Source organism: Girardinichthys multiradiatus, chromosome 23 (genome assembly GCF_021462225.1).
Source record: "Girardinichthys multiradiatus isolate DD_20200921_A chromosome 23, DD_fGirMul_XY1, whole genome shotgun sequence".
Taxonomy (NCBI): Eukaryota; Metazoa; Chordata; class Actinopteri; order Cyprinodontiformes; family Goodeidae; genus Girardinichthys; species Girardinichthys multiradiatus.
This window is the reverse complement of record NC_061815.1, coordinates 44,707,917-44,732,460: the sequence shown is the minus strand read 5'-3', so window position 1 is coordinate 44,732,460 and position 24,544 is coordinate 44,707,917. Positions and strand designations below refer to the sequence as shown.

Genomic DNA, 24,544 nt, shown 5'->3' with positions numbered 1-24,544 from the left:
AAATAACTCAGTAGCACATAGGAAGTTATAATTTCTATTCATAAGTTATTCGAATTGATTAAATAGTTGAAAACTCCTTTAACCCTTCATGCAATTTATTCCACAATTTCCCACATTCACAGAAGTAAACATTTTTTGTTCGTTATTCACAGTTTTACTTTAGAAATCCTTCTCCTCTCTGTGATTTTTGAATTTGTGACATTATTTCAAATTTATCAGGATATACTCTTTCAAGCTTTAACCCAACAAATAGAATTTTTATTGTTTAATCTTTATCACGTTCCCTCTGTTGAAGTTACCCAGCCCACTCAAAAATTATGAAACAGGTTCCACATAATTGTATTTTGTTAGTTGATAGCAAACAGATGAGTTAATCTTACCTTTTGACGTTATGGTTACTGGAATAAATTAATTTAGTTTCACAAGTACATTTTTGATGTGTTTGGTGGTAATGAAATGTTAAGTCAAAAGATATCCAATCAAACCTATTCGTATGTTCTTCCTCAGGTGCTTTCTGATTTCTCTGAGGTTTCCTTCGGAGAACGTCTCTCCCTTCTTGCAATATGATCTGCTTACCTTAATTTTGCCCTCATTCAGAGCTTCATTTGTTTCTACTGTTGGTTCTTTGGTTAGAGCCTCCTGTGTGTTATGAGACAAAAACGTCATAGCAGATTAAAATCTTTGAACATGTCAGTTGTTCTCTCTGTAAATCCAGACTGGGTTCACACCCCGACTGAAGAGAGGAGGTGAAAGGTCAGGGCATGGTTCTTCCTGCCAGCAGCTGATGGGGAGTTAAACCCATGAGCTCAGTGGGTGATGATCTGATGTAAAACATTACCAAGGGCAGCGCATCCAGCCACTTCATTTTTGTATCAGCACAAACTTTAGTCAATCGTTTTTTGATTGTGTGATTAGCGCTCTCAGCCGACCTGGTAAAAGTGTCAAGCACATCTCTACATCCTTTCACTCTGTTGTCAGAACCCATAAAATCAATAACAGTTTCCTTTAGGGCTTGTTGGGGACAGGAAATGCTCCAATACCTGTTTTCATGAGAATCTTATATGTGGATAATATAATAGAGTCATCTTCTCACCTTTAACCAAAAAATCATATTTATATTGTAACCCAGTTAGTTGCTAATTTATTGTCCGTTAACTACTAGCCAAAGTTATATATGTTCAAACCTTAATTTTCCATAATAATCTTTGAAATCATCCCCAGAACAAAGTATTCACATCAACGCCTGGCATTTTATTGCTTTTACTTAACTCAACTCTAACATTTAATGCAACTACCACTTTTGGTGAAAACCAGGTTTTAAACATAGGACATTAATTTTAATCTTGTCAGAAGGCAATGGTAGATTTATTCTTTTCAAATTATAGAGTTAACAGCATTTCTTTTTTCTACTGTAAGTCTTAAATGAGTGAAAGTTTTTCCAAGTTTAATCACTGCAATTATTTGTTGTAAAGTTTTCGAAAAATCATTTTTTGGAGTCGAAAAATCTGAGTCTAACTGGTCGAGTTAAAATCCTAAATTTAATATTGTTTGGAAACCTGTTGCCTTAAAATTGTCACATTATTGTTCTGAGAAGGACCTTCTCAAAAATGAGATGGTCATCTCAAGGGGTTACCCTTGAGATAATCAGTTGTCAGTGCTGCCAATTATACCTTTTATTTCTTTCCATACATAATATGTGTCACCCAAGGTTTTAATAAGACCTGTCACTCCTGGTATTGTGTCATGATAGTTAGGCTTAAATAAAGTCAAAATCAGGTCGAAGGACATTGGATCTTCCCTACAAATGTTTCTGTTTGGCCCTGATAAAGCTGCTCTCTTGTAATCATCTGGTTCCATAACAAATTTTGTGGTATTCGTCAGCAAGATTATAACGGCTCTGAATGTTCTATTCTAATCTAGCTTTATTTAGATCTATCTATATTTTCTAATGCAGTAAGTCTTTATTACATTTAAGAATGGGATCACTAGTTTTTATTAGTTGCTATAATTCTAATAATGCTAAGTGCTAATTTCATTAGTTCTAGTGCTTGTTTTACTATCTCTCCATACCTCGATTGGTCTCTTTTTATGTGTAGTGTAGGCATCAAAAAGGGTCAGAGTATTGTGTTCATTTAATTGTGAATGTAAATATTAAATCTGAACCATAGGTACCATTTTTTAAAAATCCGATTCAATTACATTTAACTGTAACTGAGTCCTGTGGAAAAAAACTCACTTCTCATCCGTTTTAGAAAGCTTAATGAAATTGAAGGGCATGTTATGTTTTATAATCTTAGTTTGTCTTGCCCAGTTTTATAAACACACTGTACAGTTTCAGTCAGCTATAAATTACACTTTGTATTCATTTCAAGTAACTAAAGTGTGTTTCATTTAACTCAAGTTTTCTCCATTTCAGTCCAGTCCAGTAATTCTGTTAAGGTACGTTTCATCTTGTGTTAAATTTGAATCTAATTTGATCATTCTGAACCTGACTGGAAAATGTCAAGCCATCTGTTAAAATCCTTTTGTTTTACCATAAAGAACTGACCTAATATAATTATGGCACTGCTGAGGATCAGAGCGTCAGATAGTTTAAAATGTTTTTACCTTTCAAGCAGGCGGTCCATGGTCAGGACTGCTTCACCAGTTTACCTCTTGTTTGAACAGTTTCCTCAGACCTAAAAACTCAAAATTCCAATTAGTTTCATATCAGAAAACAATTTAAATTAAATGTATCCTGCTATATATACCCCACTTTTTACATAACATGAAACAGAAACTCATTTCACAAAAACAGACAGACAAAATGAAAAAACATTGGCCACATGAAAAGTTCGATTACCCTGTAAATACAGCATTTTAGAGTGGAACCACTTTGTGTTACTTAATGGTTAAAAATTATTTCTCGCCATTTTCTGGTGACTCGACAATTATTTCCGGGACCAAACAAGCTCCATCAAACTGTTGTTTTTACTTGTTAAAGCGTCTTTGTGGTTGAAACTTGTTAATATATTTCTCCTCCCTGTCTCCAAGCCTGCTCCTACAGAACAAGCATGGAGCTCATTTTCTAGTGACATCTCAGTCATTCTCTCACTTCACACAGACTTTCACACACTCTGGCCAACCAGGCGGCACAGCACCGTTTCCTGGTCCAAATGAGAGCTTATTTTGTTATCTCTCAGACACCAAAGCTTATTCACAGCAGAGTTTATTCAGTGAGCTAGGGTCTGTTAGCTTAGCATGTTAGCTTAGCATGTAGCAGTCAGAGTCCGTCAGTTTAATGTGTCCCCCGTTACTTCCGTCAGCTCACTGTTATCGACTCTCGCACATCCATACTGGACAGTTGATGTTATATCTTTTGTGTGTGTATATATATATATATATATATATATATATATATATATATATATATATATATATATATATATATTATTTTTTTGTTCTTTTTGTTCTTTTCTTCACAGCTGGTTATTCACAAGGAAGACTTCCCCTCGGCAGTATCTTTCGGACTTCTTTAACGAGGTCCAGGACCCTACAAACCTTACCCGAGTTTGCGCATCACCTGCATGCTTTACGATTAAAGGAGTGGGCAGCTTTGAGATCTTTTAAGAAGATCAGGGAGGCCGTTTAAACCCATACACTTCCCGTCGGTAGTATCTTTTGACCCTCCTTATGAGATGGTTTGGACCCAACAAAACCTAAGCCGAGTATTAGCGTGCCTCATTCAGGGAGTTCACTTTTATATTGTGTGCGAGGGAACCCGATCTTTCCTTGCATGCAATAAAGGAAATTCAAACCTTCTCCTTTAGTCTGTAGTTTCTTTTAGAAGATTCAATTCAATTCAGTTTTATTTATATAGCGCCAATTCACAACACATGTTGTCTCAAGGCACTTCACAACAGTCAGGTTCATACATTCCAATTAATCCTAACAATTGAACAGTGCAGTCGGAGTTAGCTTTTTATTCAAATTGGATAAAAAGTTTTTCTATCTAAGAAAACAGCAGATTGCATCCAGTCAGTGACTTGCAGCATTCACTCCTCCTGGATGAGCATGTAGAGACAGTGGACAGTCACTGGTGTTGACTTTGCAGCAATCCCTCATACTGAGCATGCATGTAGCGACAGTGGAGAGGAAAAACTCCCTTTTAACAGGAAGAAACCTCCAGCAGAACCAGGCTCAGTGTGAGCGGCCATCTGCCATGACCGACTGGGGGGTTTGAGAGAACAGAGCAGAGACACAAAAAGAATACAGAAGCACTGATCCAGGAGTACTTTGTATGGGAAGGAAAAGTAAATGTTAATGGATGTAGCTCCTTTAGTCGTTTCACCTAGAAAGAAAGAACAGATAAACTCTGAGCCAGTTTTCAAGGTTAGTCTGAAAGAGAGCACATATAATTAGTTACAGTAAAGCTCAGTCAATCGCCATGTCTAGGAGAGAGAAAGGGTTAAACACTAAAAGACAGGGCCATGTGGATCATCGGTAGAGGGTGAGCATTAAGTTGTTGCTAGCAGAAGCTCGGACGATTCCCTTCTCCAGAAAGGTGTCACAGGTAGACACAGAGCCAGGCCAGGTGTAGCTTCTAGGAAGAGAATAGAGAGAACAAAGTTAAAAGCTGAAATAACAGCAAATAATACAAAATTGGAGAGTAGTGTGAGAATTGAGCGAAGAGGGTGAAAGTGGTCGTTATGTCCTCCAGCAGCCTAAGCCTATAGCAGCATAACAACACAGATAGTTTCAGTTCAGATTATTTAGTTAAACGGCGCTTATTTACAACAATGTCGTCTCAAGGAACCCCACAAAGGGTCCCACTGATGGTCATTGTTATACTAAAAACCACAAGGATTGGGATACCTCTCACTGTCAGACTGATCACAACCATCGGAAAAGAGAAGGGATCACACAGGTAGCAGAAATGGAGGGTGTGTTTGCACCTCAACCATAACTGAGCCGGTTTAGGCTAAACCTGACTCCCCCTTACTCCAACCAACAGGGAGGGAGGAAGGCTCCCTGATAAACCAAGCCACTCTAACTATAAGCTTTATAAAAAAGGAAAGTTTTAAGCCTAGCCTTAAAAGTAGACAGGGTGTCTGCCTCACGGACTAAAGCTGGGAGCTGGTTCCACAGGAGAGGAGCCTGATAACTAAATGATCTGCCTCACATTCTAATTCTAGAGACTCTAGGAACCACCAGTAAACCTGCAGTCTGAGAACGAAGTGCCCTGTTAGGAACATATGGAACCATCAGATCTCTAATGTATGATGGAGCTAGATCATTAAGGGCTTTATATGTGAGGAGGAGAAGTTTAAATTCTATTCTAAATTTAACAGGGAGCCAATGAAGGGAAGCTAAAATAGGATAAATATGATCTCTCTTTTTAATTTTCATCAGAACTCTTGCTGCAGCATTTTGAATCAGCTGAAGGCTTTTAACTGCATTTTGTGGACATCCTGATAGTAAAGAATTACAATAGTCCAGCCTTGAAGTAACAAATGCATGGACTAGTTTTTCAGCGTCACTCCTGGATAGGATATTTCTAATTTTGGCAATGTTCCGGAGGTGAAAGAAGGAAATCCTAGAAACCTGTTTAATATAGGATTTAAGCCATATTTAATTGTTTTATTTTTCTTTTCAGTCTGAGTTGTGTTTATTTTTATGAGATTTTCCTGATTTCCTCCTTTTAGATTATTTTTTAACCTATTAAATTTTGGCCATGGGCGAGACACTGTCTTAATAGGGTAATGGCTGGGTAGCAGTACAGAAGCTGCAGAGAGGAGTCTTAAACCACAACCCTGCTGTCTGGTCTGAACTCTGGGTTGTCAGAGGTTTGGAGAACTAATAAATTCGGCCAGATTCCTAGAAAGAAGAGCTGCTCCATCCAAAGTGGGATGGATGCCATCTCTCCGGATCAGACCAGGTTTTCCCCAACATTTTCGCCAGTTATCAATGTAACCCACATCGTTTTCTGGACACCACCTAGACAGCCAGCGATTGAATGACAGCAAGTGGCTAAACATGTCGTCACTGGTCAGATTGGGGAGGGGACCAGAGAAAATGACGGAGTCCGACATTGTTTTGGCAAACTTATACACCGAAGCAACACTAACTTTGGTGACCTCCGATTGACGTAACCGGGTGTCATTACCGCCAGCGTGAATAACAATCTTACTGTATTTACGCTTATCCTTAGCCAGCAGTTTCAGGTATGATTTGATGTCACCCATTCTGGCCCCTGGCAGGCATTTTACTATGGTCACTGGTGTCTCTAGTGCCACGTTTCTGACTATGGAGCTGCCAATTACGAGAGTTGGCTTCCCAGCGGGTGTGTCACTGAGCAGGGAAAATCTGTTAGAAACGCAGACGAGTTGGTGGTGTCCTGTGGGCTGGGATCTAGGACTATGCTTTCTACGTACCGTCACCCAGCCGGCCTGAGGCCCCGGCTGCGCAGGCTCTGCTACCCTCGGTGGCTCCGCGCTGGCTAAGGGGCCTCGGCTATCTGCTGGTTTTTCAACAGTGCGGAGCCGGCCCTCCAATTCCGACAACCTTGCCTCCAAAGCTACAAAAATGCTACATTTATTACACGTACCATTATCACTAAAGGAGGCAGAGGAGTAACTGAACATCTGACACAGAGAGCAGGAGAGAGGAGAAGACTCAGAGAGAGAAACAGCAGAACGGGTAGCTATGGTGGAGCTAAGCTAGCGACCCCTTACCACTACTAGAAAAACCGTATAAAACACGGAGTCCCCAAACATTAAAAGTAGCAACAGAAATAAGTGTTTTAACGTGCTTATGTATTAGAACAAGTAAGAGATATCACAGTAGAGAGAAATCAGATCAAACGAGAGAGCCTTCACACACCAAACAATTCACTCGTACTCGTACCCGTCGTCTTCCGCTTTATCCGGGACCGGGTCGCGGGGGCAGCAGACTCAGCAGAGACGCCCAGACGTCCCCTCTCCCCAGACACCTCCTTCATCTCCTCCAAACTCCTGGACTCTCCTCTCCAATACCCTGGCGTAGGCCTTACCAGGGAGGCTGAGGGGTGTGATCCCCCTGTAGTTGGAACACACCCTCCGGTCACCCTTCTTATGTAGGGGGACCACAACCCCAGTCTGCCTATCCAAAGGCACTGTCCCCGTCCGCCACGCAATGTTGAAGAGGCGTGTCAACCATGACAGCCCCACAACATCCAAAGACTTGAGGTACTCAGGGCGGATCTCATCCAACTCCAAAGCCTTGCCTCCACGGAGCTTTATAACCACCTCGTTGACTTCAGCCTGGGTGATGAAAGAGTCCAACCCCGAGTCCCCAGCCTCTGTTTCCACCACGGAATGCATGATGGCAGGATTGAGGAGATCCTCGAAGTACTCCTTCCACCGGCCAATAATGTCCCCAGTCGCGGTAAGCAGCTCCCCACCCCCACTGTAAACATTGTTGGCGAAGCACTGCTTCCCCCTCCTGAGGCGCCGGACGGTTTGTCAGAATCGCTTTGGGGCCAACCGGTAGTCCTTCTCCATGGCCTCACCGAACTCCTCCCAAACAATTCACCAACAGCGAAAACAGTGACCTTACCCAGAGCAACAGAGCATCCACGTCGCAGTAAGCATGGCTTGGGGCCGATTTTTTTTTATTTTCTAGGGGGCGCTGTGGACAAATTAGGCCACGCCCACCGACTATGTCATGAGATCTCTGTTGGGGACTTGAGAAGGATCAATCACATTGAATTAGGTGCAGATCAGATGATATATGTGGAAATTAGAACTAAACGTTCAAAAGATTGTACCTTTTTTCCCGGACTACCACCGTTAGAGTCGCACCACTTATCTACACGCATTACGGTTTAACACGTTCGCAAATATTATTCTGAACCATTTCTCTGCCTCCAAGAATTACAAAAACAGCTCACTCAGAACTAACATCTCAGTTTATCCTGTAAAAAACACTGGAACCTTTTAATAGGGATCTCCCTACATTTTAGTTTGCGGCCGCTGCTGTGATGGGTTGTCCTTCCGTGGCAACCCTATTCAAAAGTGGTTTCCGCTTCCGGGGCGCGGGGGGAAACACCAATTTGACCGAGCTACCGCACCCTGTTGGTGGTCAGACGCCTCGGAGCTCCTCCGGTACCTGGTCCCCATGAATCGATCACACACTCTATCTAAAGACTCTTAAAGGAACGACGCTTAACCAGTTTCTAACTTTTAGCTCTTTTAATCTAAATTAAGGCAGATGAATGATTACAGAGATCAGCGCTGAGGCTGAGGATTATAATCACATGGTTGCATGAGGCCCAAAGACAAAGCAGAATTTTAAGGATGCAAAGCTGATTCCTGGCAGCCCTGGATCTGGGTGTGTGCAGGTCTGTTTTTTTTTTATTGGATATGAGACAGTCATAATAAGATAAACGGAGACTCAGTCAGAATGATGGCAGCACACAGTGGATTCAAGGCGAACATTTTTTGTTTGTTAAGCCATTAAACTGTCAGGCCGTAGCAGAGATAGCAGTGAAAGCCTCATAATTCAGCCCTTTGTGTTTGCTTCAAACTCGAATTTATCTCGACGGAAAGTTTACCTGCCTCTGCCTGTGTTGAGCAAGCTGTGGACATGAAGGGTATTCCTGTAAATTTCCAATAATGTTTTGAGTTGAGCTTCAGGAAAGCTTCTTTTGGGTGACATGTTTTTTGACATTTTATATGGATACTTGGTTATAAACTGTAAACTACTCATAATGCTTTCTCATCCCCAATTTTCCTTGTCTTATTTGCACACAACAGCTTCTGCAAACTCATAAGGGGAGCGGAGGAGTAAGAAGCGAGGTATTATTGGCTGAGAGGGACATGTACATGCAGCTCCTGGTCTGAATAGCACTTCCTGGCGTGTGAAAGGCGAGCTGGGAGAGGGACGAAGGGAGTGAGAGGTGGAGGTGGTGGTGGGGGCAAACCTCCTGCTCTTCCTCCTTCCTCCTTTTGCTGAAAGCCTTGTTTGCCATTCTTGCGAGTGCTTCTGTGAAAGGGGAGTCAACAGGGGAGGGAGGGAGGACTGGGAGCAGGTTGGTGTGACAATGAGAAAAGGAGGACCACATCCGTGTTAGCCAGGTGTTCCTTTTGTGCTTCTCACCTTGCACTCAGGCATGGAGAGCAAAACGGAGAAGACACGGAGGAAGGAATATAAGAGGTGGAAGGAGATAGGAAAGAAGGGAAAAGGGCAGATAATGTGTGGGGAAAGCAGGGAGTCAGGGAAGAGAAAGACTCACAGATCCCGCCATTCTTTCACAAAGATAATCTGCAGGAATGGAATTGCGGATGCAAGGTGTGCAAGCTCGAGTGTGTGCGTGCATGTGCCAGCGTGCTCCCTCTTATTTATTCAGCGCAGGTTCATGGCTTTTACGCACGCTATTTTGCTCCAGAGATAAAACACTTTTCCACCGCCCATCAACAGTGCCTTATCAAACGCCTGATCACAACTGGGCCTACACGAGCCTGCTTAACCTGAAAACCACATGATGGCGCCGCCTTTTTCAGGACCTTAAATGCTCAGGACCCCCCAAGTCAAGTCAGCTTCAAAATGTATGTCTTACTGTAAATGCCATTATAAAAAAACAGGTCTTAACTGCACTTTGGAGGACATAAATACAGATAATGGTCACAAATTAGACCTGAGACCCTCATCTGAGAACGTTTGGTCCAGAAGATGCTTATCTCAGAGGACTTTTGCCCTCAGGATGGATTTTGGTTGAAATTGCAAGCAGATGCTAAACAACGTGAAAGTTCTGCTTTTATTGTGATTGATGTTCTGCAGTTCTGTTCTCACCAGCCAAAGTCTCACAGCAGTGATGTTGTTTAGTTGCTCTAATAGTGCAACTGTTTTGTTCAGAGGGTTTTCAAAGGCCTCCAAAACTCAACTGAGAGGCTCTGCTTTTTGTTAATTACATTCAACCTGATGGCTCAAACTGAATCTGCACCGTTTACAGTGCTATGAATAAGTTTTTGCCTCCTTACAGATTCTTCTGTTTTTGATTTTTGTCGTATTTAAATATTTCAGAACATCGAACCAATTTTAATATCAGACATAGATAACCTGAGTAGATACAAAATGCATTTTTGAAATGATGATTTTATTTATGAAGTGGAAAAAAGCTATCCAAACCTACTTGGCCCTTTGTGAGAATGTATCTGCCCTCCTTAGTCATTTAAGAATTAACTGTAATTAATCTCATTTGTTTGAAAGCAGTTTAATTTCATCTGCCAGACCCAGGCCTGATTACTGCCTGACCTATAGAATAAGAACTTCAACCTGTCTGGCAACATAAAGTAGGCTAAATGATCTCAAAAAGCAACACACCGTGCCCAAATCTAAAGAAATTTAAGAACAGATAAGAAACGTCACCTCCTGGGAAGCACAATGAGAGCCATCGTCCTCTAACGGAGAAAACAACATTGGTGAAAACACTGGCCTACCTAAAGTTCTCCAAGAATGCATCAGTGACTCATCCAGGAGGTCACAAAGGAACCCTTAACAATATTTAAAGCACTACAGTCCTCATTTTCTTCAGTAAAGGTCAGAGTTCATGATTTAGCAGTTAGAAAAGACAGATTAGGTATTTTCATGCTAAAAGAACCTACATGCCAAAAGAACGCTTCGTCTCACATTTGCCAATAAAAACATCTTGATAATCCCGAAGACCTTTCGGAAAATATTCTCTGGACAGACGAGGCAAAAGTGGAACTTTTTGGATGGTGCATCATGTTACATCTGACCTAAAACACAGCGTTTTAGGAAAGGAAATTAGATGGCCAAACATGGTGGTGGTAGTGCAATGGTCTTGGTTTACTGCTTCAGGAACTGGATGACTGGATGACTACCATAATTGTTTCTCTCTATCAAAAATAAAATGGGAACATCCAGCAAAAGTTCACAACCTTACACTCAAGCACACTTTATGCAGCAGAACCATCACCTAAAGCACACCACCAAGTTTAATATTTTCATATTTGGCTAAAAAACTGCATAGACAAAATTCCTCTACAAGCAGCGGTGCCTTAGTCCAGTCCTCGAGAGCTACTACCCTGCAACAGTCCCTTCTCCAACACGCCTGAATCTAATGAATGGCTTGTTACCAGGCCTCTGCAGAGCTGAATGACTGTTGATGAGGGAATTCGGACTTTTGATTCAGGAGTGTTGGAGCAGTGATGCCTAAAAAAGTTGCGGGATTGCAGCTTTCCAGGACTGGACTTGCGTATCCCTACTCTACGGTGAAAAGCAGAACATGTATTGCAAACGCTTGCTGACAGCTATTGTTGCCAAGGGTGGCACAGCGAGTTATGACATTTAGGGGGACAACCAGATTGGTTTGGAGAGTGTTTTTCCCCTAATAACTAATATCATTTTAAAACTGCATTTTGTATTTATGTCGGTTATGATTGTCAGATCTAATTTTTTTGTGAATGTGACAAAAAAAGCAAAAACAGAGGAAATGTTTAAGGTTGCAAATACTTTTTCACAGTACTGTAAATTCTTAATCCAACAGTGTGTTTTAGAGTTCCCTGACCTAGATAACAATAAGGCCAAGTTTCACCATAAATTCTTCCTTTTTTCCTGAGCGATTAATGACTTTCATTTCCCCGCTACTGGATTACAGTCGGATCTGTTCTCATTTTGAAATCATGTTCAGGTGAATTTCTAGCTTTTTGACCTCGTTGGGTGTAGAGAAGCAGGGGCTTGTTGTTTGAAAGCTAGTGACTTTCAGTTTGTGGTTTGTTAGTTTTAAGATTAGGCATCTGACAGCATGCGAATAGACCAGTTTGTCTATCTTTAGAAACTGAAGGTTGTTGTTTTTTTGCCAAAGGGAATCACTTAGTTCCGGAGTTGTTACACAACCAGAGGTGTGGTTAGTTGGTGGATTTGTTATGAAACAATATGTTATAACTGTGGGATTTTTTTTTACTATATATTCCGTTTAATTAACCCATTTTACACCAGACTGATGCATGGATAAACACATAAGTGCTTTCTGAAAGTCTCTTGTTTCCCGTTTTTTATAACTCCTGGGGGTAATCTGTCACAAGACACTGTGTACTAAGAGTGTGAGTCATGATATATACTCTTTGATGCCAAATTAACTTGGCGACATGATATTTGTAAAGACCCATTGTGTTTCTGTTGCATCAGAAGTCTGTTTATACATCATATTATATTTAAGGATTATAAGACCAAATATCAAACTTGATTTAAGAATTAGATGCGATGTCTTAAAAAGGATTAGCTAATTTTGAAACTTCAAAAACTTAAGTTGTGAGTCAAGCTATGCTCTTCAGGTAAAAATAAAAATTGAAGAAAAAAAACAAAACAATCAACGTCAAGTGACACTAGTATATGTAGCAGTTTTTAAGATGAATCCTTGTTCTTAAATGCTGTGACTGAATCTGAATATGCTCACAGCACCATTCACGTCTAGTTGTCCTGGAGAGCATGATTCAATTACGGTAGCTTACTGTAAGACAAATACAGAAATAGACTGGCGGATGGTGTTGTGTTACATTCCTTGTACCCAAGGTCAGGGAGACTGTAAAATAATATCCATTTGTAAAAGGAAGGCTGTATGTCTCTGCATTCAGGGCGTTGCTGAGTAGACTGAATATACAGGACTGTGTATAATACAGTTAGAGTTCGGAGATCTTCCAAAAGTCTCCTTTCCACATAATTCTCTGAAACGTCCTTACATCACGTTGCAATATTCCCACACAATCTGTAACTGCACAGAATTTACACTGTTAGAGTTTCCAAGCTGGAATGATAGAACAAGCGTTATCTTGTTCCCCTGTTTTAGGCTAAAGAACAAGAACACTGGAAGCTTTCACATTTGAAGCCTTATTGGTCTGCACAAGACATCATTATTCTTTATATTTCTTTCTCCAGGTTTTGGTCCACTAACTATATTACACTTAAAAATTAAAGGAACACTTTTCAATCAGAGTATAATATCTAGTCAGTTAAACTTCTGGAATATTGATCTGATCAGTTAAGCAGCAGAGGAGATTGGCAATCAGTGTCAGCTGGTTTAGTGTTCATGAAATAAACAAAAGGTGCACCTAAGTGGCAACAATGAGTCAACCCCTAAAAAAGGAATGGTTTTGCAGGTGGAGACCACCAACATTTTTTTTTGAGTGCTTTGCAGTAGTATAGCATTTGACCGGGTCAGTGTCACTACTGTTAGCATGAGGCGATACCTGGACCCTACAGAGGTTGCACAGGCAGTTCAACCCCACCAGGATGCCACAGCAATACATGCCATTGCCCGAAGGTTTTCTGTGTTTCCCAGCACAGTATCAAGCATTGAGGAGATTCCAGGAGACAGACAGTTACTCGAGGAGAGCTGGTCAGGGCCGTCGGAGGTCCTTGACTCGACAGCAGGACCGGTATCTGGTCCTTTGTGCAAGAAGGAACACGACGAGTACTGTCTGAGTCTTACAAATGATGTACACCATCATACTTTGAGCTTTGAACTGAATCCATCAAGATGGAAGTTGGTGCCAAATCTAACCAGCACCTATGACTACCTCCCTTAGCATCTCACATGCATAACAGTAGTGGACTTACTTAAAACACTTGTGTCGCCTCAGTGGGTATTATAATCCCACAGAGGCAGAACCAGTGCACCCCAGGTCTGATATCAATTTTAAATATTTTATTTCAGATCACAAAGACTTTGTATGAAACAGCTGTAATATTTCTGTGTGTTTGTCTTTTCTTTGACTAAATTGACTTTATTGGGCCGAGCAAACTAGGAGATGTATGAGTCCACTACTTGATCCACAACAATGATTCATCACATAAGCTTTTGAGTAAATGGAGGTCATTCATAGCTGTGTGGCCCTTGACCTCAGCATAACCCACCACAGTCTAGTGAATGTTTGGCTGCAGTGTGCTCTCTTGGTCATGGCATTGTCCTGCCTCTAAATTTTCATTTCCAGCATCCAGTCTCATCTGCAAAAGACAATCACTGAACCACCGCCCACCCCCCATGGTCGCTATGGAGATAGCCAGTCTGACCTGGAATGCCATGCTGTTCAGCCCTAATGTGTATTTCGCTCTTCTTTCCGAAGAGCTGAAAATATCAATTAAAGCAGTACCGGCCCCCTCATAAACAACCCCCCAGCCCCCAAGGCCCCCCGTCAAATAACTCAGGCAATCGGAACTCAAGAGGACACCAATTTGACCAGATTCCACTTTCTCAAATTGCAGGAAAACACACTTAACTGATGGGCACTCCTGACTTGAGAGGGGCCTTTGTTGCATCCCTTGACCCCCGCCCTCCATCCCACACTCCTCCCCGCACCTTCCTCTGGCCTGTCTCCCCTCCGTGTCACATAACAAGCTGGGAGCACACCTTTTTTTCACCAGGCCAGCTTCCTCTTAACAGGCAAGCCATTGACCAACCTGGGGCCTCTCCAGGGTCAGAGACAACAGGCGAAAGTGTGTAAATGATACCTAATGGCATGTAAGTAGATCATTTGGTAGGCAGCCATACCTGTCAACACTACAGGAAAACTAAACTCTATGGCCTATATTAACCTGAGGAATACTAGGAATTGCTTGATAGACGAGTCGTGACTGTCACTTTGACTATGCAGGAACCATTTTGCATTTTACTTTACCTACCAAAACAGTCGACAAAAAACATCTAATCGTTCTAGAGATGACATAGGAACATATTGTTGGCTTCTTCTTCTTCTTCTTGGAGTTGTTCCATGAAGATCCTCCCACCTGAGCTGTGCATCTTAGCACCTCTGATCTTAGCAGAACTGGCCACTCTTACCTCATGTTTTGTCAGCAGGATACACAGGTCTGCTGTGTCGTGGTAGCCAAGGCATGATCTGTCAGCAAGTAGCTGCATCCTTAAAGAGTCTGAGAGAGTCATGCCAGGCTAGGATCCGGTACATGGTGTAATTTGGCTTCATGTGTTGGTGTTGTGGTAATGCTGCTGAAATTTAGAGCACGATGAAAGGGCAGGATAGCATGTTGGGGAACCAAACAAATAGCTAAGAAAGCCATCTTTCTATCAGCTATTTTCTAATACTTTGCATTAGATGTGGAAAGCTTACCTTCGTCTTAATCCAAGCCTGTAGGATATCAGGAAAACATGTCCTTGCAATGCTTTTGATAAATATTGCAATGAGGAAGTCGATTACAAATATCCCACATTCTCACAGAAGCTGTACTTTTTTCCATCATTGCAATATCCCTACCATTTTCTGTGAGATGTAGCATCTCAGCCACTGAAAAGATACAAATGTTGTGCATCAAAGTCAGTTGGAGACCTTTTATTTTACCAACTATATTATTGGCATGCAGAGTTTGATTGATTGTTTTTTATGTCCATCCAATGTACTTTTTTCATCATGTAAAGCACTTTAAATTGTCTTGTTGCTGAAATGTGCTATACAAATAAACGTGCCTTCCCTTGAGTGAATTTTCTTCCTACTCCTCGGGTATTATTGCATATATTGTAATATATATTTGCATATACATGCAAATATTGCATCCCAGCAGTGCTTCACTATTGCGATATTGCAAACATTGATATTGTGATGATGACTTTGATGCAATTTATTATTCATATCTATATTCTTTGTAAAGGGGAAAGGGGGCCTTAGGCATACCTTTAAGTTCAAGAGATTTAAAGAGCAGTCTTATTTTGTTTGTCATAGAATATTTGTCAGAGATGTTAGATGGTGGTCATCAAAGCTAGATCTCTCCTCACACACTGATGACATGGGAAGACATAGTTGTAGTTTGGCTCTTTTGATGTTTTTGTCTCGTCGTCAGACAAAAATTGAATTTTACAATGCTGTGAAAGTGTAAGGATAATGTACAAACTGCAGTTTTTAAGCAAGATTTTGTGCCGTTGAAAGACGTTTCTGTGAGACTGGGTTGGAAATGCAAATGCCAACAACATGGTTGCATTTTGAAAAGCTGGATTTTCATGGCATGGAGTTGGTTACATTGCAAACCCATCATGAGAAAACATTGCAAAGTGTTTCCTCAAGAGAAACTTGAGCTCCTGCCTTTTTATTTGCAAACTGTGGAACAGAAATAATTAATAAGTGTGAAATCCTTACATCTGCACCCAACAATCATTCGGCTGGCCCCTGTTTGTGTTTACCTGAGGTGAATCACAGTCGTGCTGTGAATCTGTGCCAGTATATCCAGAAACCTTTGAGGTGTGTGAATGCATGTGCTTTTACGGTTTGCTTTGGTTGTCAGTCTCTCCATCATCACTGGGAGACATTCCTCAACACACTGCGAAGGAAGCGCAGTATGTAATTTGGGCTGTCTAAAAGAATTATTCAGCTCGGCTCAGCTGCTTCAAGCTTGATGGAGGGTTCCTAAAAAAGATCAGTGATTCAGGAAAAGAGGTCAGTGATCACCACATAAATCACCTCGCCGTGCCAACAGATTGCCTAGAAGCAGATGTGTCTTTGGCAGTTGGCACAAGATTGCTCTACCGGATCAAAAAACACCAAAAAAAATTTCCCAACCCTCAGACCATAAACATGTCCCTCCTCAGCCCGACAACGGATTCAGCAGCAGTTCTGCGTGCCTCCCTCCCTGCAGCCCTCCCTGGATCTCTCTGTTTCAACACATCCCTCTCTTGACTTCCTTCCTGCCCCACCCTTTGAATTTTAATACCTGCCTGTCATCTTTTTCTTCTCCAACCCCGCAACCTCCCCCCCACCCCCACCCCACACCCCTCCTTCACAAGACCCTTGCTGTGCATCTAGTAATTACTAGAGCACAGAGAAAAAACCCTTTCATTTAAAGGATTGGCAATTATCTCAGTGGAACACAATAAAATGGCTTCCCCTCGAGAGGAAGGGGAAGTTTGAGCTGTGGTACGCCGCTGCTTGTTGCGATGCCTTGCACTTGAAGTGGAAGCAGAGGTGGAGGTCCTGTAGGAGGTGTGTTTTTTCCCCCCTGTCTCCTCTTGCACAGATATTTGATAATCATAGAGGAGGCTGGGGAAACAACGTGGGTCTGGTGGCGCGGCTTTATTGCCGAAGATTTGTTCCTCCTTGTTGTTAAGTCGCCACACTTAAAATATATGAACACGGCTCAGATTTAAAAAGGCTTAAATAGCTACCTTTAACCAGCTCTGATTTAGAGCCCTAACCTCCTGCTCACCTCCAGGGGAATCTATAAAGTTGTTCAAACCATTGTAAATAACCCTTTTATGGTGCTGCAGGGAGAGTATGATCCTCGCACCTCATTGGGACCAACACCGCTGTTAGCTGCATCAGTCGGTTTGGACGTTTTTCAGAGCGGCAGCAAATGGTACTGTGACAAAGCACACAAAAATGTAAATGAGTTTAAAGTTGTAAAATGAAGTGTTTGGAAACGCATGGAAAGGGGAGACTGTTGAATTTGGCTGAGGGGAGCCGTCAGTAGTGTTTTAGTCTGTGTAAACGTAGAAAGTGTTTGACTTAGATCACATAAGACGTGCAAAAAATTTGATGTATTAACCAGATGTGATCAAGTGAACAGTTAGGAGCATTAGCAGCCTTCATCGATCTAGGCTACACTTTATTATACTTACAGACAGGACTTGATTTGAATGATCAGAAACAGGATTACACACCTTTTGTCTGGCTCTAGAATCTGTTTCACACTGTAAAAAGTTCCTCATTTAAAGTAGAAATGGCACATACTTTAGTGGCACTAAAAAAATTCTGTAACAGAATTTCCATGGTTCAGTCATTTCAGACATAATAAGCAAATAAAAATCCCAATGCAGTGATGTCAAGTTGGTTTTTAATTAGTTTTCTCCAGAAATGCGGGATCTGAGTCCAGCCATTTTAGTTGAGCATGCAGCTAAAACCCGTTGTGTTTGATTAATTTTCTTCCTTGTTTGCACTGGGGCACCTCACAGTCTTTTTATTTGTAGTTTTATCAGTTTTCTTTCTAACCACTAGGCTGGAGTCAGTCAAAGGTAGAAAAGAGGTGGAGAATACTTGTGATTAGCTCTGACCCTTTAACTTAGTGATTCCCTACTTCGTACTCGTACTCGTTGTCTTCTGCTTATCCGGGACCGGGTTGCGGGGGCAGCAGACTCAGCAGAGAAGCCCAGACGTCCCTCTCCCCAGACACCTCCTCCAGCTCCTCCGGGTGGAGCCCAAGGCGTTCCCAGGCCAGCCGAGAGACATAGTCCCTCCAGCGTGTCCTGGGCCGTCCCCTGGACACGCTGTCCCGGTGGGACGAGGCATCCGGTATAGATGCCCAAGCCACCTCAACTGGCTCCTCTTGATGTGGAGGAGCAGCGGCTCTACTCCGAGCCCCTCCCGGATGGCCAAGCTCCTCACCCTATCTCTAAGGGAGTGCCCGGCCACCCTACGGAGGAAGCTCATTTAAGCCACTTGTATCCACCCTTTTCCGGTCGAGTACCATGGCCTCGGACTTGGAGGAGCTGATCTTCATCCCAGCCGCTTCACACTAGGCTGCGAATCGCCACAGCGCATGCTGTAGGTCTTGGCTAGAGGGGGCCAGCAGGACCACGTCATCTGCAAAAAGAAGAGACGAAATCCACTGGTCCCCAAACCAGACCCCCTCCGGCCCTTGTCTGCGTCTAGAAATCCTGTCCATAAAAGTTATGAACAGGACCAGTGACAAACGGCAGCCCTGCCGGATTCCAACATGCACAGGGAACAGGTCCGACTTAGTGCCGGCAATGCAGACCATACAGACCAAACTCCGGCTCCGCTCGTACAGGGACCGGATGGCCCCTAATAAAGGGCCCCCGATTCCATACTCCTGGAGCGCCCCCAACAGGGCATCACGAGGGACACAGTCGAATGCCTTCTCCACATGTGAACCGGTTGGGCAAACTCCCATGAACCCTCGACCACCCTGTAGAGGGTATACAGGTCCTTCTCAAAATATTAGCATATTGTGATAAAGTTCATTATTTTCCATAATGTCATGATGAAAATTTAACATTCATATATTTTAGATTCATTGCACACTAACTGAAATATTTCAGGTCTTTTATTGTCTTAATACGGATGATTTTGGCATACAGCTCATGAAAACCCAAAATTCCTATCTCACAAAAGTAGCATATCATTAAAAGGGTCTCTAAACGAGCTATGAATCTAATCATCTGAATCAACGAGTTAACTCTAAACACCTGCAAAAGATTCCTGAGGCCTTTAAAACTCCCAGCCTGGTTCATCACTCAAAACCCCAATCATGGGTAAGACTGCCGACCTGACAGCTGTCCAGAAGGCCACTATTGACACCCTCAAGCAAGAGGGTAAGACACAGAAAGAAATTTCTGAACGAATAGGATGTTCCCAGAGTGCTGTATCAAGGCATCTCAGTGGGAAGTCTGTGGGAAGGAAAAAGTGTGGCAGAAAACGCTGCACAATGAGAAGAGGTGACCGAACCTTGAGGAAGATTGTGGAGAAGGGCCGATTCCAGACCTTGGGGGACGTGCGGAAGCAGTGGACTGAGTCTGGAGTAGAAACATCCAGAGCCACCGTGCACAAGCGTGTGCAGGAAATGGGCTACAGGTGCCACATTCCACAGGTCAAGCCACTTTTGGACCAGAAACAGCGGCAGAAGCGCCTGACCTGGGCTACAGAGAAGCAGCACTGGACTGTTGCTCAGTGGTCCAAAGTACTTTTTTCGGATGAAAGCAAATTCTGCATGTCATTCGGAAATCAAGGTGCCAGAGTCTGGAGGAAGACTGGGGAGAAGGAAATGCCAAAATGCCAGAAGTCCAGTGTCAAGTACCCACAGTCAGTGATGGTCTGGGGTGCCGTGTCAGCTGCTGGTGTTGGTCCACTGTGTTTTATCAAGGTCAGGGTCAATGCAGCTAGCTATCAGGAGATTTTGGAGCACTTCATGCTTCCATCTGCTGAAAAGCTTTATGGAGATGAAGATTTCATTTTTCAGCACGACCTGGCACCTGCTCACAGTGCCAAAACCACTGGTAAATGGTTTACTGACCATGGTATCACTGTGCTCAATTGGCCTGCCAACTCTCCTGACCTGAACCCCATAGAGAATCTGTGGGATATTGTGAAGAGAACGTTGAGAGACTCAAGACCCAACACTCTGGATGAGCTAAAGGCCGCTATCAAAGCATCTTGGGCCTCCATAAGACCTCAGCAGTGCCATAGGCTGATTGCCTCCATGCCACGCCGCATTGAAGCAGTCATTTCTGCCAAAGGATTCCCGACCAAGTATTGAGTGCATAACTGTACATGATTATTTGAAGGTTGACGTTTTTTGTATTAAAAACACTTTTCTTTTATTGGTCGGATGAAATATGCTAATTTTGTGAGATAGGAATTTTGGGTTTTCATGAGCTGAATGCCAAAATAATCCGTATTAAGACAATAAAAGACCTAAAATATTTCAGTTAGTGTGCAATGAATCTAAAATATATGAATGTTAAATTTTCATCATTACATTATGGAAAATAATGAACTTTATCACAATATGTTAATATTTTGACCTGTAGAGCTGGTCCGGTGTTCCACGGCCGGGACGAAAACCACACTGCTCCTCCTGAAGCCGAGGTTCGACTATCGGCCGGACTCTCCTCTCCAATACCCTGGCGTAGGCCTTACCAGGAAGGCTGAGGAGTGTGTTCCCCTTATAGTTGGAACACACCCTCCGGTCCCTCTTCTTATGAAGGTGACTCCTTCATCCTCTGGAGTGCTTCCTGTTCGGAGAGGATCCTCAAGAAGGTCTGGAGAATCCCCTTATGAAGGGGGACCACCACCCCAGTCTGCCAGTCCAGAGGCACTGTCCCTGACCGCCACGCAATGTTGAAGAGGCGTGTCAACCATGACAGCCCAACAACATCCAGAGATTTGAGGTACTCAGGGCAGATCTCGTACACCCCCGAAGCCTTGCCACCACGGAGCTTTTTAACCACCTCGGTGACTTCAGCCTGGGTGGTGAAAGAGTCCAACCCCGAATCCCCAGCCTCTGTTTTCACCACGGAATGCGTGATGGCAGGATTGAGGAGATCCTTGAAGTACACCTTCCACCGCCCGATAATTTCCTCAGTCGAGGTCAGCAGCCTCCCGCCCCCACTATAAACAGTGTGGGTGAAGCACTGCTTCCCCCTCCTGAGGCGCCGGACGGTTTGCCAGAATCGCTTCAAGGCCAACCAGTAGTCCTTCTCCATGGCCTCACCGAACTCCTCCCAGGCCCGAGTTTTTGCCACAGCCCGGGCCGCAGCACGCTTGGCCTCACGGGTACCCGTCAGCCGCCTCAGGAGTCCCACAAGCCAACCACAGCTGATAGGACTCCTTCTTCAGCTTGACAGCATCCCTTACTGCCGGTGTCCACCACCGGGTTCTGGGATTGCCGCCGCGACAGGCACCGCAGAACTTACGGCCACACCTACGGGAAGCAGCATCGACAATAGATGCGGAGAACATGGTCCACTTGGACTCTATGTCTCCAACATTCCCCGGGATCTGGTCAAAGCTCTCCCGGAGGTGAGAGTTGAATACATCCCTGGCCGAGGGCTCCGCCAGGCGTTCCCAGCAGACCCTCACTATGCGCTTGGGCCTGCCAAGTCTGTCCGGCTTTCTCCTCTTCCAGTGGATCCAACTCGCCACCAGGTGGTGATCAGTGGACAGCTCAGCCCCTCTCTTCACCCGAGTGTCCATAACATGCGGCCGAAGGTCTGATGATACGACAGCAAAGTCAATCATTGACCTCCTGCCTAGGGTGTCCTGGTGCCAAGTGCACTGATGGACACCCTTATGTTTGAACATGGTGTTCATTATAGACAATCCGTGACTAGCACAGAAGTCCAATAACAAAACTCCACTCGGATTCAGATTGGGGAGGCCATTTCTCCCGATCACGCCTCTCCAGGTGTCACTGTCATTTCCCACGTGGGCATTGAAGTCCCCCAGCAGAATGATGGAGTCCCCGGGAGGGGCACTATCCAGCACCCCCGACAGGGATACCAAGAATGCCGGGTACTCCGCACTACCGCTCGGCCCGTAGGCCGAGACGACAGTCAGGGCCCTATCCCCAACCCGAAGGTGCAGGAATACAGGTCCTTCTCAAAATATTAGCATATTGTGATAAAGTTCATTATTTTCCATAATGTAATGATGAAAATTTAACATTCATATATTTTAGATTCATTGCACACTAACTGAAATATTTCAGGTCTTTTATTGTCTTAATACGGATGATTTTGGCATACAGCTCATGAAAACCCAAAATTCCTATCTCACAAAATTAGCATATTTCATCCGACCAATAAAAGAAAAGTGTTTTTTATACAAAAAACGTCAACCTTCAAATAATCATGTACAGTTATGCACTCAATACTTGGTCAGGAATCCTTTTGCAGAAATGACTGCTTCAATGCGGCGTGGCATGGAGGCAATCAGCCTGTGACACTGCTGAGGTCTTATGGAGGCCCAGGATGCTTCGATAGCGGCCTTTAGCTCATCCAGAGTGTTGGGTCTTGAGTCTCTCAACGTTCTCTTCACAATATCCCACAGATTCTCTATGGGGTTCAGGTCAGGAGAGTTGGCAGGCCAATTGAGCACAGTGATACCATGGTCAGTAAACCATTTACCAGTGGTTTTGGCACTGTGAGCAGGTGCCAGGTCGTGCTGAAAAATGAAATCTTCATCTCCATAAAGCTTTTCAGCAGATGGAAGCATGAAGTGCTCCAAAATCTCCTGATAGCTAGCTGCATTGACCCTGCCCTTGATAAAACACAGTGGACCAACACCAGCAGCTGGCACAGCACCCAGACCATCACTGACTGTGGGTACTTGACACTGGACTTCTGGCATTTTGGCATTTCCTTCTCCCCAGTCTTCCTCCAGACTCTGGCACCTTGATTTCTGAATGACATGCAGAATTTGCTTTCATTCGAAAAAAATACTTTGGACCACTGAGCAACAGTCCAGTGCTGCTTCTCTGTAGCCCAGGTCTGGGGAATGCGGCACCTGTAGCCCATTTCCTGCACACGCCTGTGCACGGTGGCTCTGGATGTTTCTACTCCAGACTCAGTCCACTGCTTCCGCAGGTCCCCCAAGGTCTGGAATCGGCCCTTCTCCACAATCTTCCTCAGGGTCCGGTCACCTCTTCTCGTTGTGCAGCGTTTTCTGCCACACGTTTTCCTTCCCACAGACTTCCCACTGAGGTGCCTTGATACAGCACTCTGGGAACAGCCTATTTGTTCAGAAATGTCTTTCTGTGTCTTACCCTCTTGCTTGAGGGTGTCAATAGTGGCCTTCTGGACAGCAGTCAGGTCGGCAGTCTTACCCATGATTGGGGTTTTGAGTGATGAACCAGGCTGGGAGTTTTAAAGGCCTCAGGAATCTTTTGCAGGTGTTTAGAGTTAACTCGTTGATTCAGATGATTAGGTTCATAGCTCGTTTAGAGACCCTTTTAATGATATGCTAATTTTGTGAGATAGGAATTTTGGGTTTTCATGAGCTGTATGCCAAAATCATCCATATTAAGACAATAAAAGACCTGAAATATTTCAGTTAGTGTGCAATGAATCTAAAATATATGAATGTTAAATTTTCATCATGACATTATGGAAAATAATGAACTTTATCACAATATGCTAATATTTTGAGAAGGACCTGTATGACCCTCTCGTCCACTGGGGTAAACCCCAACACGAGACGGCAGAGCTGGGGGGCAACAACAACAACTCCTCCTTGAACCGCCACCTTAACGTGGTGGAGGGGTTTGAGTGCTCAAATGATCCTAGAGGTTATGTTGTCTGGAGCCTAAATGCCCCTGGTAGGGTCTCCCATGGCAAATAGGCTCTAGGTGATGGGTCAGACAAAGAGCGGTTCAAGAATCCCTCGTGAGGACGAAAATATCGAGGCACGTGACGTCGCCCGGTATGATGGAGCCGGGGTCCCACCCTGGAGCCTGGCCTGGATTTCTCCTCGCGGGACCCGGCCGGGCCAAGCCCAAACGAGAGACGCGAGGCATTCCCCCAGTGGGCCCACCACCTGCAGGGGGAACCTTGAGGGACCGGTGCAAAGAGGATTGGGTGGCGGACGAAGATGGAGACCTCAGCGGCCCGATCCCCGGATGCTTAGGCTGGCTCTAGGGACGTGTAATGTCACTTCGCTGGTGGGGAAGGAGCCTGAGCAACCATGCTACCAACTGCCGCACTTGTGCCACCCACTATTACTCCTTTTATACATAATAATCAAAGTTGCACATTAATGTTTGTGCTGGAACTGAAATAAAGAGAAGCATTTACCTGCTTCTGTAAACCTGTGGGAATCACGGTTAATGTGTGACAAAAATGTGACATTTGAAATATCAGTTTTCAATTATCCGGAGACGTCTAATTTTCTGTACTAGTGCACCTGATTGACAATGTTGTAAATAGGTTAGAAATTATGCCTACATTTTCAAATATATAGAAAGACCCCCACTAATATTTAAGTAAGTGTCTCTTGTTGCAGAGGAGCCACACATTTTATACCCATCAACAATGACCTGGTCTACGTCTGTCATA

The 24,544-nt window shown here is 43.7% G+C and overlaps 1 protein-coding gene across 4 annotated transcripts in view; it reads left to right on the top strand.

The window, feature by feature from the left end:
- The window catches only part of spata5 (spermatogenesis associated 5), a 180,137-nt gene that overhangs the window by 108,613 nt on the left and 46,980 nt on the right, over window positions 1-24,544 (top strand). Inside the window, exon 17 of one of the 4 annotated variants that reach the window (XM_047352893.1) lies at window positions 3,465-3,653. The exons of the other annotated variants lie outside the window; for them this stretch is intronic. Coding sequence (XP_047208849.1) covers window positions 3,465-3,518 — 54 coding nt within the window. The 3' untranslated portion in view covers window positions 3,519-3,653. Of the gene's footprint in view, window positions 1-3,464; window positions 3,654-24,544 lie in introns of those variants that run through there. 4 annotated transcript variants of the gene reach the window in all.